This window comes from Mugil cephalus, chromosome 1 (genome assembly GCF_022458985.1).
Source record: "Mugil cephalus isolate CIBA_MC_2020 chromosome 1, CIBA_Mcephalus_1.1, whole genome shotgun sequence".
NCBI classification, from domain to species: Eukaryota; Metazoa; Chordata; class Actinopteri; order Mugiliformes; family Mugilidae; genus Mugil; species Mugil cephalus.
The window spans coordinates 42,085,031-42,098,397 of record NC_061770.1 but is presented as its reverse complement, the minus strand read 5'-3'; the positions used below and the strand labels follow the sequence as shown (position 1 = coordinate 42,098,397).

Genomic DNA, 13,367 nt, shown 5'->3' with positions numbered 1-13,367 from the left:
AACTATGTGGACTTGTAGGACTGTGCAACTGAGAAGCAGGCGACATGTTCAAACTATAGAACAGAAAGTGCCTCCTGGGACCTTATCTAATGCAGCATTTCTCTCCCATCCAGGTTAAATGCGACCAATACTGGCCTACAAGAGGGACGGAGACATACGGTCTTATCCAAGTGACACTGCTAGACACAGTAGAGCTGGCCACATACTGTGTCAGGACATTTGCACTTTTTAAAGTAAGGATTTGTCCTTAGCTACTTAAATCCCACGATAACTGCATTTGACGCGAGTCGTGTCGGCCACTAACCCGTCTCCATCCCCGCGTTCAGAATGGCTCCAGCGAGAAGAGAGAGGTGCGGCAGTTCCAGTTCACGGCCTGGCCAGACCACGGGGTACCCGAGCACCCCACTCCGTTCCTGGCCTTCCTGAGGCGGGTGAAAGCTTGCAATCCTCCAGATGCAGGGCCCATGGTGGTTCACTGCAGGTAAGAAACAACATGGTTTCTTAAATACATCCTGAAGCATAAAATGTTTTTTTTTTCTCCCCCTTCTTTCCATTCGGTAGAATGAATATATGAATACATATGACAAAACAAAAAAAAAAAAAAGAACCCACAGCGTATTCAAGCACAATAACACAAAACAACATAGCCATGGTTATTTAGAGGTTGATACGTGCATCTCTTGGGTACTGATATGTTAAACAGACCTCATAAGAAAACCATATTTGTGAGAGTATTTGATATAAAGTAGCCCAAACAAATCAGCCCACTAGCTTTCACAGAGGGCACTTTAAATCAGGAGGTCTTTTCAGCAAACCCAGCACTAAGAGTACGGGTGTCATTGCCCTCAGCAAACTTAAACATCTCCTCCCACGCACTGACACACAGATACAAGCAGACCTGTCGACTTGCTCGCTATAGTACTAACATGTCGCACATCAACAGCCCACAAGTCCTTGGCTTATGCCTTGGGTTACCGCATCCGAAACGAATAACTTCAACGGCAACTTCCCTTCGCTCGGCGACACAAGAGGCCAGCATCCCCAAAGAGAGCACAAAGGCATAACAGACTTCTGGCAGCTCTTAACTGAGGAACTCGTCAGAGCCCTCCGCACACCAAAAGAGAAAAAAAAAAGAAGAAAGTGAAAATTAAGACGCAGAGATAGTGAGTGTAACAGATACAAACTTTTTGTCAGAAAGTGACAAAAAAAAAATAAAAAGGGAAGGGGGATTACAGAAGAATCAGGATCACCGCACGCTGAAGTTAATTAGTGCTAGTTGCTGAATCGCTTCAAATTGAAAACCCTGACTTTTTACGATAAACCAGAACGCAGGAATTAATGTCACTCTGCAGATTTATTTAATTCCTCTGGCTCCCTATCTGATACAGTCATGTGTGAGCTCCAAATCCTTTAACTTCATGTCTGACCATAATTTTTAAATAGACCCATCTTTTACTCTTAAAGACCTGTAAAATGATTTGATGAGTGCTTTGTGGTTTCGCAGTCATACTTCAGATATATTAAATATCTGGTTGTGTAAAAAAAAAAAAAAAAAAAAAAATCAGTGCAGATTTTTTGGGGGGATTTTGTTGAAGCTGTTGAAGTGAAATTCCTAAATAAAAGCTTACGGGAAAAAGACTTTGGTTCTTGAAAATTTTAATCTGTCAATGATTTGATTAATTGCTGCATCAAAAAATTGCAGCTTGCCATGAATGTACGTGCTAAGACGCCTTATGTGAAGACCATAAAGCCGGAAAAATAAGCAATCAGCGGCTTTTGATTTGTTTGTATAACAGAATGAATGACAGTTTAAGAGGAAATGTTTAGAACCTTTTAAAATAAATTATACATGGTTTCCTTCCTCACAAGTCACTAATTAAAGGCATTAACTGTCAGTAACTCATGTCTAACATTTCCTCAGATTTAACCACCCAGTGATTGCATCTGTATGAATCACCACAAACACCAGAAGAAAGAGATTTTTAAACTTTAAAATAAAGAACATGACATGTATAAAATAGTAAGGTAAAGAAATGGTAACTGAAGTAGAGCTTATTTTCTGTTGCACATGCTTATGCAACATAATTACAATGGGTTTAGTGGGTGGCTAATGGATCTCCTGCAGGAGAATTTAAGTATCAATCAAAATGCCTTCATGTGTTTTTAGGCAAGGTAGGGTCTTGAGAAATCTTCTCTTACGTCGTACCATGTTCCCTGCTCCCCTAGTGTCTGCTGTTTTTACTAACCCATGGGTCAGGGACTGTCATGCTCTTGTAGCTTAAGTGTTACCCAGGCATTCTGAGGTCAAAGAAGAGGTCGAAAGGACAAGATTGAATGTCACAGAGCAGAGATCACAGGCCTCACCCAGTGACTCAGAAGGGAAATGTTTCATAGAACAACCCAGCTTCAAAGGGCTCGACTGACAACCTAGCCATTTTCACATTTTTTTCCTCTCCATGACTGTAAATAATGGTATCCAGGAATGCTGTAATATGTAGTCTCCTCACCAAAGTGCTTTCATTTACAATCACTTGGTTGTGAAAAACAACTGCAAGCTGAAGTTGTGTATTTAACCTGTTCGTGTACGTACAGCTGAAAGCCAGGTTTATGCTGCAGGTTTGGTTTAGGTTAAGTAAGTCAAGTGGTTTGTTAGACAGAAGCAATCAAAGCCTGTGATTGGGCTAAACTATAACCGTCTGAGCCAGGGTAGAATTGCCAAAATCTGTCTTTCCTTGATTGAAAGCAAGTCACTCCCTTAAGACCTTAATGTTAAAATGCTACAGCCAGGTAAAATAGTTCATTTTGCTGTTCCCAATAAGTGTACAGTATTCAGGCTTTTCGTCCTGCATAGTAAGAGTGGGACTGCTTTGAGTGACAGGTGGGTGTCTGTACAGGTGGCTAGCTATCTGCCAAGGTGTCAGCTGTCCTCTTACAGTGTACCTCTTTCCATATTTTGGAATTAGCCGTTAGTTAGGTGCAGTCAAAAACTGCCAAGGTGGCGATGGTTTAAACAACAGAAGTGGTTCCAGTACAGTCAGACAAATGGAAAGCCTAAAAACACATAACTGCTGTTTTTCGTCCATGGTGAGAAGCCAACAGCTATCCCTCTCCAGTGGGTGGTGGATAAACTTAGAAACATAAAGTTCGCAGCCATCATCTGTTTGAATGAACTAAATTCCACGGCTCAGAATGGGCAACTCTTTTCATTTACATTTCACATTTTGCAAAGTGTTCACACAGGACTAAAACGACAGACTCTATTAACAGCCATCAAGCGATCCTTGTGAGTTTCAATTTGTGTGTTTTATAGGCAGAGTAGCAGAATGGTGACAGGTTAGCCGACAGCTAGAGATTTTGTAACAATACATGTGTAATTGCTTTCACCGCTGCTCGCGCTTTATCTTCACGGGATTTGTTGCAGCTGTATTTTACACTGCGCTCTCGCACATCCCTTACTCCCTAAACTCCTGGAAAAAATATTAGTCTGACACTTAATGTGTGCCGACGTCCAAAGCAGCTGGTTTTGACTGGCTGAAAAGGCAGTGTCAGGTCATTAGTGCAGTCAGTCCGCCAGTTTTCCTTCAACTGCCAAATATACCGACAGCTTTCTGCACCATCTCACCCCATCACCCACACACGCCATCACTTGTCAATAAAGGAATATTATTCATGTTCTTAGCGTTTCCAATTCTTACATTTATTAAAAAAGGGTTTATATGTATTCCCACAGTACAGCTTTTTAGAAAACTAATCTGGGAACCGCACAGCTTTAATATAACTGGCAGTATCTCTAGCTGCAGAACACGACTGGACCCTCCTTCTCCTCACTTCCCTCCCCCATTACTCATCTTCCTCTGTGTCTGTCTCGCTCTGTGCTGTCACTCTGTCACTTACCCTCCTGCAGGTCATCACTCTCCCACACTCAGGTCTACACTGTAAAATGTTTCCAGATTGGAAACAGCTGGGGTAAAGGGAGAAATCTCCTCTAGTTTCTGTTGCCCTGCTCAAGGGCTGAGGTGTTCTCGGGCCTGGAAGTGATTCATTCTTCAAACATCCCTGAGACACTTTCCCATTTCTTTGCAGCCCAGTTCTGTCTTTCACTCCCATGCTCAATTTTTTTTCTTTTATGCTCCCTCGAGCTGTGAGGAGTTTGTCACAAAAGTTCAGGCTCATTCAGCCAATGTCAGCCATTTTGAAAGTGATCACCAGATCATTTGTTAAAGCCAATGGCTCCCATACGTGTCTTTATTCCATTTGTAGCACAGTTCCAGTGCAGCATGGCACATTAACCAAACTTGGCCCCAGGGGACTAACTTTTCTCCCTCTCGGGTGTCCTTCTCAACCCTTTCCCTGCTCCTCAGAGCAAATGAAAAACAAATGCATCATCTGAAGGAGGAGGCACAAACCTCGTAGGCATGTCAGCTTAATGAATGGAATAACCTATATACTTTGGCGTGCCACGTGTAAGGCTCTTGTCTGGTCAATGTTGAGCTTTGCGGAAGGGGGAGGAGAGTTAACAAACAAGATTTAACTCTACCCTTTAACCCCACAGTAAATAAACTGTCATCAGAAAACATCTTTGGTGCTGAGACAAGCGCTATTAAATCGTAATGTAATGCGCAAGGGTGAGCACTTTAAAATTGCCAGCAGCCTGCACAAGGTGCTGCATTTAAACCGCGTGTCTCGAGCTGGCCTGCAAGGATAGGTCAAAGTGAAACAGTAAAACATTTCCCCCAGTTGTCCCCAGAGTGCCTTTTCACTTGTGCATTTCATATACTAATGTAAAAAATGTGCCAAAGTCCTAATGAAGAGACCTGCTAGTCAGTACCTCTTTTAAAGCTCTTAGAGGTGTACCGTGCTAATCCAACAGCATTAATTGTAGTCAGCTGCACACAACCCAGAAGACGCCCACCGCATTAACAAAGCTGTCAAAAAATTGCGCATCCACATTTGTGTTCACAGTTGCCTCAGTGGCACTTTTCAGAGCTGTGAGATAAATTTTAAATGTGGCTGTTGCATAAGTGATTAGTACTGATCAGTTGGAGAGCACAGGTGGATTCAGAGAGGAAAGACGTTGAGCCCAATAACGGCAGTGAGTGCCAAACACCCTTCTCCACACAGTGCCACTTCAAATTAATTACACTCAAAGCCAAATGGTTCCTCCTAAAGTGGTAAACTTGGCACAAAGACTTACTCTTTGGCCTCATTGCCGGTAGAAAGAAACTTCACGTTCCTGTACATGCTTTGAAAACACATGTCTCCTTCCTCTGGACTGATGATCATTTGTTTGACCGGAGATCAGACAACCCAATGCATCGTGTTACCAGGACTGATACGATGCAATTCATGAGCTAATATTCTTTCCTCTTTGTGTTGCTTGCGACTACAGTGCTGGGGTGGGACGCACAGGCTGCTTCATCGTGATTGATGCCATGCTGGAACGTATCAAGCACGAGAAGACTGTGGACATCTACGGGCACGTAACGCTAATGCGTGCCCAGCGCAACTACATGGTGCAGACAGAGGACCAGTACGTCTTCATACACGATGCACTCCAGGAGGCCGTCAACTGCGGCACCACCGAAGTGCCCGCCAGAAACCTATACGCCTACATCCAGAAACTGACCCAGATAGAGGGTGGAGAGAATGTCACTGGCATGGAACTTGAGTTCAAGGTACAAACTGTTTACAGAGGGGAAATCTCTAGGCAAATGAATTTAGATCAACAATTACTTGAAAAAGCAGCGTTTCTTTAGATTTCTACGGACCATTCTGACCAACACCTGACAGGTTTTTCTACAAAAGCTTTCCCCCGTATCTCCTTGGCACCTTGTGTCCAAAGTCACTTTCAGGCCTTAATGTCCTTGACTGGCCATTCTCAGTACTAACCCCCAGTTCTTTTCCAGGTCCCATTAGCCACCCTAGACAATGTGGGGCCTGTGGTTTCCTCCCTATTCCAATTAGTTGACTCACTTGTGTAACCCAACATACAATAAATCCCTCCATCTCCTTCCATGACTTCCCTTCCCTGAGTAACAGGCGTCTTGGTTTACATGAAAACGCCAAACACAGGTTTGCACCACCACAGAACAGTTGGCAGAAGGACTTGAGCAATATACTCCGGATTTTCAGTGAAATGCTCAACCAACCTTTTCCAGTGCTTTGCTGTCTGTGGTGTAGCTGAATGCATGGTATTGCCTTGCTTGTCACGCACCTACTCTCTTGCTGTGTGATGGATGCTGATTCCACCAAGAGATGATAAACAGGTTAGATTACACCTCACTGCTGTCCACTCAAGGTTCACTTATTTATCAATTTCCCAGTCTTTTTATTCTAACATGTTTTTTTTTCAGAGAAAGGCAAGCTGTGATAATCACTTTGATGCCTTTTTCTCATATTGTTGGCATGAACCAGTTATGCGCCGCATATTATGCTTTGGGTTGCTCACCACTCCCAAGACAGTTGCTGAGATATTTATCATGTACAACATACATTTGGTGTCAGACGCAGTCACAAGGGAAATGAGGAAATGTCAGTGGTTCTACCCATTTAAAATGAGCTTTTCTCGTGTTTTTTTTCCCCTACACAGCGTTTAGCCAACACTAAAGCTCATACATCACGATTCATCAGCGCCAATCTCCCCTGCAACAAGTTCAAGAACCGCCTTGTTAACATTATGCCATACGAGTCCACACGAGTGTGTCTTCAGCCCATTCGAGGAGTTGAGGGCTCTGACTACATCAATGCCAGTTTCATTGATGGGTACAGGTAAGTGCTAAAATACGGCAGCTGGCTAATTTTTACCCATTTGTTAAGTCGTTACATATATTGGTTATACATTTCATCACTTTGTGATTTGCTCCCACAGGCAACAGAAAGCTTACATTGCAACGCAGGGACCACTGGCAGAGACAACGGAGGACTTCTGGAGAATGCTCTGGGAGCACAACTCTACTATTGTCGTTATGCTCACCAAACTTAGAGAAATGGGCAGGGTATGCATCGGTTTATTTTTTATTTTATTTCCCCATTTTGTTCTGGCAGCCTTATATGAAATACCGTACATAGATTCAGGAATAAGCAGCAAATACACTGTGAGTAAACATATGGGATGGACATGGCAACGCTAGTCTATGAAGAGAATGTTGTGGCTCACTGTGGTATTCTGTTTTTCACTCCCTACAGGAAAAATGCCACCAGTACTGGCCAGCGGAGAGGTCGGCCAGATACCAGTACTTTGTGGTGGACCCCATGGCCGAGTATAACATGCCCCAGTATATCCTGAGGGAGTTTAAAGTGACTGATGCCAGGGTAAGCAGAGGGTGTCTCATATAACACAATTTAAAGATCAGAATTCGGCATTGTGGGAATGGAATTCTAAAATCAGTGCAGTTGTTTAGAGTTTAGCGTAGTGGTATTGTGTTTCAGGTCTGTGTCATAACCTACCAGTAGGTCATGAAGGACACTGACTGGGTCACGAATACGTTTAAAAAAGTCACAATGCACTTTAATTTATGGTGAAATTTAGGATATTCAAGTAATCTAATTACATGTTTTATTCATAATGCAGTTTCTTAATCAAATGATTTTATTTAGCGAGAAAATCAATCGAAATAAAAGGGATGAACATGCCGCATGGTCAAGACTGACTGTAATTAAAACACATTTTTCTGCAGCAGTCATTAGCTCAATGTTTTGGCACTGTATCAAATATTTGTTTATACCCAACTATGGCCTTAAGTGTAGCACAAATATAAAAATTGTGGAAATTATGACATATGTCAATGTGTGAAAAAACAAATGTGGTGCCGGCAGCAGTGAGCTGCCAGAGTTTTTAATTCCATCAAAGGCTTACACAGATAAATGGTGCAGACTCCCTCTTTGTAGAGCCTGTTACACTGTCTCGTCAATGGGATTGCTTTCCTTATCATGGGGATACAACATCACTTAAGTAATGCACACCCTCAAAGTCGATTTTGCAAGCATCCTGTCAGGGGGTAGCACATCAAAGGAATTAGCATCTTTAGTGTTAAATAAAAATGCATTCAGGTAAAATTCATCTTTAATAACAAAACGTTTTCTCTGATGCCTTAAACGTGGCACACATGCTGGATTTTCTTCAAGAAAGAAGCTTTGCACTGTAAAACTGAACAAGACGTGGATCATTATGATGGAGAGGGTCATGGAATTAAGTGCCATCAGTTGCCTGGCAGCGAAATAACCCAAACTGGCTTCCGGTTTCACAGTTTTCACTCTCTCTTCTCAGGATGGACAGTCACGGACAGTAAGGCAGTTTCAGTTCACAGACTGGCCTGAACAAGGAGTGCCAAAATCAGGAGAGGGTTTCATCGACTTCATCGGCCAAGTACATAAAACAAAAGAGCAGTTTGGCCAAGATGGTCCTATCTCGGTCCACTGTAGGTAAGTGACCAAGCCTCCACCAAACCACGTCAACGGACTGTTATATGCTACATGCAAACCATTACTTTAGCATACTGGTGGCCAATCTACTTGTGGAATAATGTAGATCCTCTGGCTACGACTTCACCCTCTTTGTCCTGTCGATGTGTTTTTTACCAGCGCGGGTGTTGGTAGAACTGGAGTCTTCATCACCCTCAGCATCGTCTTGGAACGAATGAGATACGAGGGCGTAGTAGACATCTTTCAGACAGTGAAAATGCTACGGACACAAAGACCAGCTATGGTGCAGACAGAGGTGAGGTCTTTTTCTTTTGTCACAAATCATAAAAAGCAAAATTGCCATTGTCAGATTTTCTATAACTGTAGCTGAACCCAAAGTTTACATTTATCTCATCGTGACAGTGCAATTGGCCGAACATGTCAACCTGTATTAAAAGACCAGTAAATAGGATTAAAGAGCGTACATATAGAAAAATACAGCATTCTGCTGTGTTTCACCGCCTTATTTCTACAGTAGCCTTGCATGGACAAACACTGGCTCTAGGAAGAGCTAGAGGGAGTTTTTATCGAGATTATTATATTATGTAGAGATGCCTGGAAGGTGAGGGAACAGAGGGGTTACTCATTTTAGTATCCAGATTTGGTGTAATCATCTTCAACAGACTCTAAAGTCTTCTCTTCTTTGGTTCCAGGATCAATACCAGTTCTGCTACAGAGCTGGCTTGGAGTACTTGGGAAGCTTTGATCACTATGCAACGTAAAAGACCCAGGATCGGAGGATAAAAGCAGAGGGCCCTTTGGAAAAAGAAATCCCAGTGAGCCTCTCTTCTGAGCCATAAATTCCTGCTTGAGAAAGTACTCCTTAACTCCTTGCTAACAACTCATTATGTGTTGGATGTGCGACATGACTTGTCAAAAAATGAAAAAGATGATTCCCGGAGGACCAAGTATTTCCCAACCTCAATAAACCTTGCCTTGACACAAAGTGAGGGAATCCTGACTGTTGAAGCATCATACGGAATTACCTTTTCTTTTGCTTCAAGGATTCATTTTGGGGCTCATAAAACTGAATGAAACCAACACAAGAAAAAAGTAAATGAACAATAATGACGTCGTCAGAAATGCATCAGTGATTATGAACCATTACGAGAGGCATCGGAGGCACACAGAATTGCTGGGGGGGAAAAACTTGATGCACATTGTAAAGAAAAAAAAAATCTATTTCACAATCAAGTACACACAGACAAACCATCGCAAAAGAAGACAATGCTTGGTCCACAAGAGCAGGACAGACTTAAAGTAATAATGAATAAATATCCCTTTTCCTTTCACAATGTTCATTGTCTAAATTTTGGGGCGAGGGTGAGGCTAAAAGGATCTATGAAACAAATAAAAATTATTGATTTAGTTTTTTAGTACTTTATTATACAGCTGATGTGCTTTTTTTGAACTGTGTGAATTTCCTTTTTTTACACAAATTTATCGCTTGGGGAAAAAAGTGATAAAACGTACTTACGTAAATGTTTTTTTTTTTTTTAAAGCTGTAGAACTGTTCTAACGTATGTGCTATTTTGCATTGAAACCCCTTTTCTTTTCTTTTTTTCCGTTTTGTTTTGTTCCCTCATTTTGCTGCACTTAGTGCACAGAACAGAATTCACACTACCAAAATGTAACTTTGTTCAAGAGTTATTTTTTGGTCTGGATTTGACTTTTTTTTTTTTTTGTTGTTTCTGTCCATGATCACGTACATGGTAACTTAATTACTCCCATAAGATAAACTGGGGCTTTGTGGAATCAACAGGGATGAGCAAAGTATGAAGTTGCTGCTACCGATTATCTTAGTTCTTCCATGTTACAATGATAAGAGAGAATCTGATGAATTAGATATATGAATATATAAATATATGGTACAGATGGTTAAATATATATATATAAGTATAAATATATCATTCTAAATATATTGATAAAGAAAAGAATCTATGAGTTAAAATGAAATATGGATTGTCTATGAGAGTTGTGTGCTATGGGGGAAATGAAGATATTTTTCACTGGAATGCACATCAGTAGGACAAAACTGTATTCTGATTCAGTGCATCTTTTCTTGTGCAATAAATATTTGTGTGTTTTTAGATAGGGGTTTTTATGTGGATATGTTGTTCGCTCATGACATTGTCGCCCCGCCCGTCCCCTCCACGTGCAAGTGAAGTGTGGGAGCGGGGGAACGTCAGGTGCCAGGCAAAGCAACACTGGTGCATTTTTTTCCGGGCTCGCTTACGGTTTGCAATTAAGAGGCAGAGGGGAGGGGGGGTCACACAGCCGCACTCACCGTTCCACACAATAGGGCAAGGTACTAAGACGTCACCTCCTTGTGATTCTTTAAAACCATTCAAAGGCTGTTGTTTTTTTTTTTTTTGGTCATTTTGCATTTAGAGTGCCTTATATTTATGCCTGTTTTATAATGTTTCATTTAACATATTAATGTATCCTTTGATTATTCTAGGCATTTAGTGTAAATGTAAATGTATAGTTTATTTACCTTTGGTATTCATTTGTCACATGATGAGATTATATATGCAAATAAGAACATTTCAAAGGTCATTTTTCATTTTCAGTGGCCTTATTGTGGCTGAGTGAATAAAACAGTTTATATATCACTGACCTCAAGAGAAAATAGTTAAAACACATACAGTATATTTAAATCTTTCAGGCATAGTGAGGGAACAGTGGTCTCAGAATTAAACAGGACGAAGTAACAGTCCACGTCAGAAGGCCCGACATAAAGTTAACTTCTAGCTATTTGACAACATTAAGCATGACTTATTCCCATTTATTTAAGAAAGTTGCTTAATGCACAGGTCATCACCGAAGGATTTCTTCTTCATGCCTTAGGTTTCAGCTTCGGAGAGCAGATTAGAGAAATACAAACGCAATTTCAGTTCTGTTATCCTGACAATCCTAAACTGGTGTGTTTCTTTGTGACATCGCAGTTAGAGACAGGGGGTTTAGTTACGTTTCAGTCGTCGTGTTGAGCAGCATCTTCTCCGTACCCTCTCTCATGGCTTTGTGGATGTGCATTCCAGGTGCTTTCTTTCCCTTCTTAACTCAAGCAGCTATGCGTTTTTTTTTTTTTGTTTGTTTGTTTTATCTCTGTCAACTGATTACGTTTGTCATAATTCTGACATATAAAAGTGCTATTATTTAACCTCATGGTGGCTAATGTTATTTTATGGTCACTTGTTGATTTTCTCATGTGAGCTTTTCTCTTTTTTTTATTATTATTATTAATTTTTCAGATGCATGGTGATACATTGCAGAATGGCCAAAGCTGGCCTGGTAGGAAGACTTGCACTTTCTCTATCTTTGTACTATGCACTGCCCTATTGATTCTAAACCCAATAATATATTACTTGAACCCATCAGAAAAAAAAAAAATAATAATAATTCTCCTTAAACGTTCACTTTGTGTGTATGTAAATAACACAAAAAAGGTATCAACTCTTGAAAAAGACAAAAAAAAAAAAGTTTGTGGCGAAAAAGAGCATCCATTCTGATGCCATGGTTACTCCAGCAGATGACTTCAGAAAAAATCTGCCCCCAACCATCTGTTCTTGTGGCTTTGCCATTCAAGCTTGGAGTGTCATTAACAGAAATAAACGTTGTGTTCTCTGCTCTCTCTATCTATCTCTCGTCTGGATGCATAGACTGAAAAATTAAATAATGAAATTGTAAAAAAAAAAAAAAAAAAAAAAAAAAAAAAAAAAAAAAAAATGGCTTGTTAAAAAGATCATACAATTACCTCTGATTAGTTGTAAGCGTAAACTGTTTCTTTTTCTGAATGAAAGGAGTGCTTTTTATTTTCTTACTTAGGTTACATTGGTGGCGAAAGAAGTCTGTATGAAATTCAGTTCTTTGCTGACACAAGTTCCATTTGTTATAAATGAATTCTATTAAAAAATGTCAGTGTTATGCATCGGCGTTTCACTTGTTTCCCTCCACCTCACTCTGACTTGGAAAGACTGATGAAGCTATTTTACCCCCTACTGGTCTGGGTCCAACATATTATCCACAGCTCTCTCATGAAAGGGGAAATTGAGCCTCACCACATTTGAATAGATTTCCATCGCTCTGTTTTTTCTGTCACTGATGTCAGCCACAATGAATCATCAGGGGAACGTTTGACAGATGAAGTGCGATGTTTTCGAAAGCCGCTTTGTTTTTTAACGCACATTTTGTTCACCCCAGCGACACAGCTGTGCGGTTTGTGAATTAGAAGCTCGGTTCATTCATCAGCACTGTAAGTATTTCGCTGTGTGGCCCTGCGTTTTAGTTTCTTGCTTATGTGTCTTCACTTAAAAGCATAGGTGGAGTAAAAGCAGTGACTGACATCTTGCCCTTAACGTTGTGATTCAGTGCGCAGATTAGACATGCAGAGGTCTGCATTAAATCTAGTCGAAGGAATGTATTTTCAGCTGGGATGTTTGTGAGTGCTAATAAAACATATGCCTGCGGAGGCTCAATAAATATATGAGTAATATATACAACTGGTGATTTTTAAATATCCATAACAGCATCCATCTCACAAAACAAGGGCATGTGATTTTAATTAATACACCAAACTAAAAGGGATCTTGAAGATGGGGATTTACATATAGTGCTATTTTGAAACCCCAAATTTACAGGTTTAAATTCATCTTAAATTTTTGTAATGGGCTCTGAGTGCTGCTTACACAGTACTACTGTGCCTGAATGCATCGTCTGTACACACCAGACGAGGGCTGAAGTAAACCGACAATACTAGTAATGAGAATGCTTCTTTTAATAACCATTTCAAGAATATCCTGGTTTTATTGCTTATTTTTTATTTATTTTTTTTTTTTTAAAAAGATGCTGCCTTCAAATGGAGGTTGTGAGATTTTGGTTGTAAGTCATTTACGCAATATGCTTGG

At 40.7% G+C, this 13,367-nt stretch overlaps 1 protein-coding gene across 46 annotated transcripts in view; it reads left to right on the top strand.

Moving 5' to 3' along the window:
- Positions 1–12,387, top strand: part of LOC125005177 (receptor-type tyrosine-protein phosphatase delta-like) — a 344,191-nt gene extending 331,804 nt beyond the window's left edge. For all 46 annotated transcript variants that reach the window (XM_047580628.1, XM_047580542.1, XM_047580610.1 and 43 more), the window contains 9 exons: positions 114–233; positions 327–481; positions 5,390–5,675; positions 6,590–6,768; positions 6,869–6,995; positions 7,186–7,311; positions 8,267–8,421; positions 8,581–8,716; positions 9,114–12,387. In XM_047580628.1, the coding sequence (XP_047436584.1) occupies positions 114–233; positions 327–481; positions 5,390–5,675; positions 6,590–6,768; positions 6,869–6,995; positions 7,186–7,311; positions 8,267–8,421; positions 8,581–8,716; positions 9,114–9,182 (1,353 nt within the window). In that variant the 3' untranslated portion in view covers positions 9,183–12,387. The remainder of the gene's footprint in view (positions 1–113; positions 234–326; positions 482–5,389; positions 5,676–6,589; positions 6,769–6,868; positions 6,996–7,185; positions 7,312–8,266; positions 8,422–8,580; positions 8,717–9,113) is intronic.
- Positions 12,388–13,367: the final 980 nt, after the last annotated feature.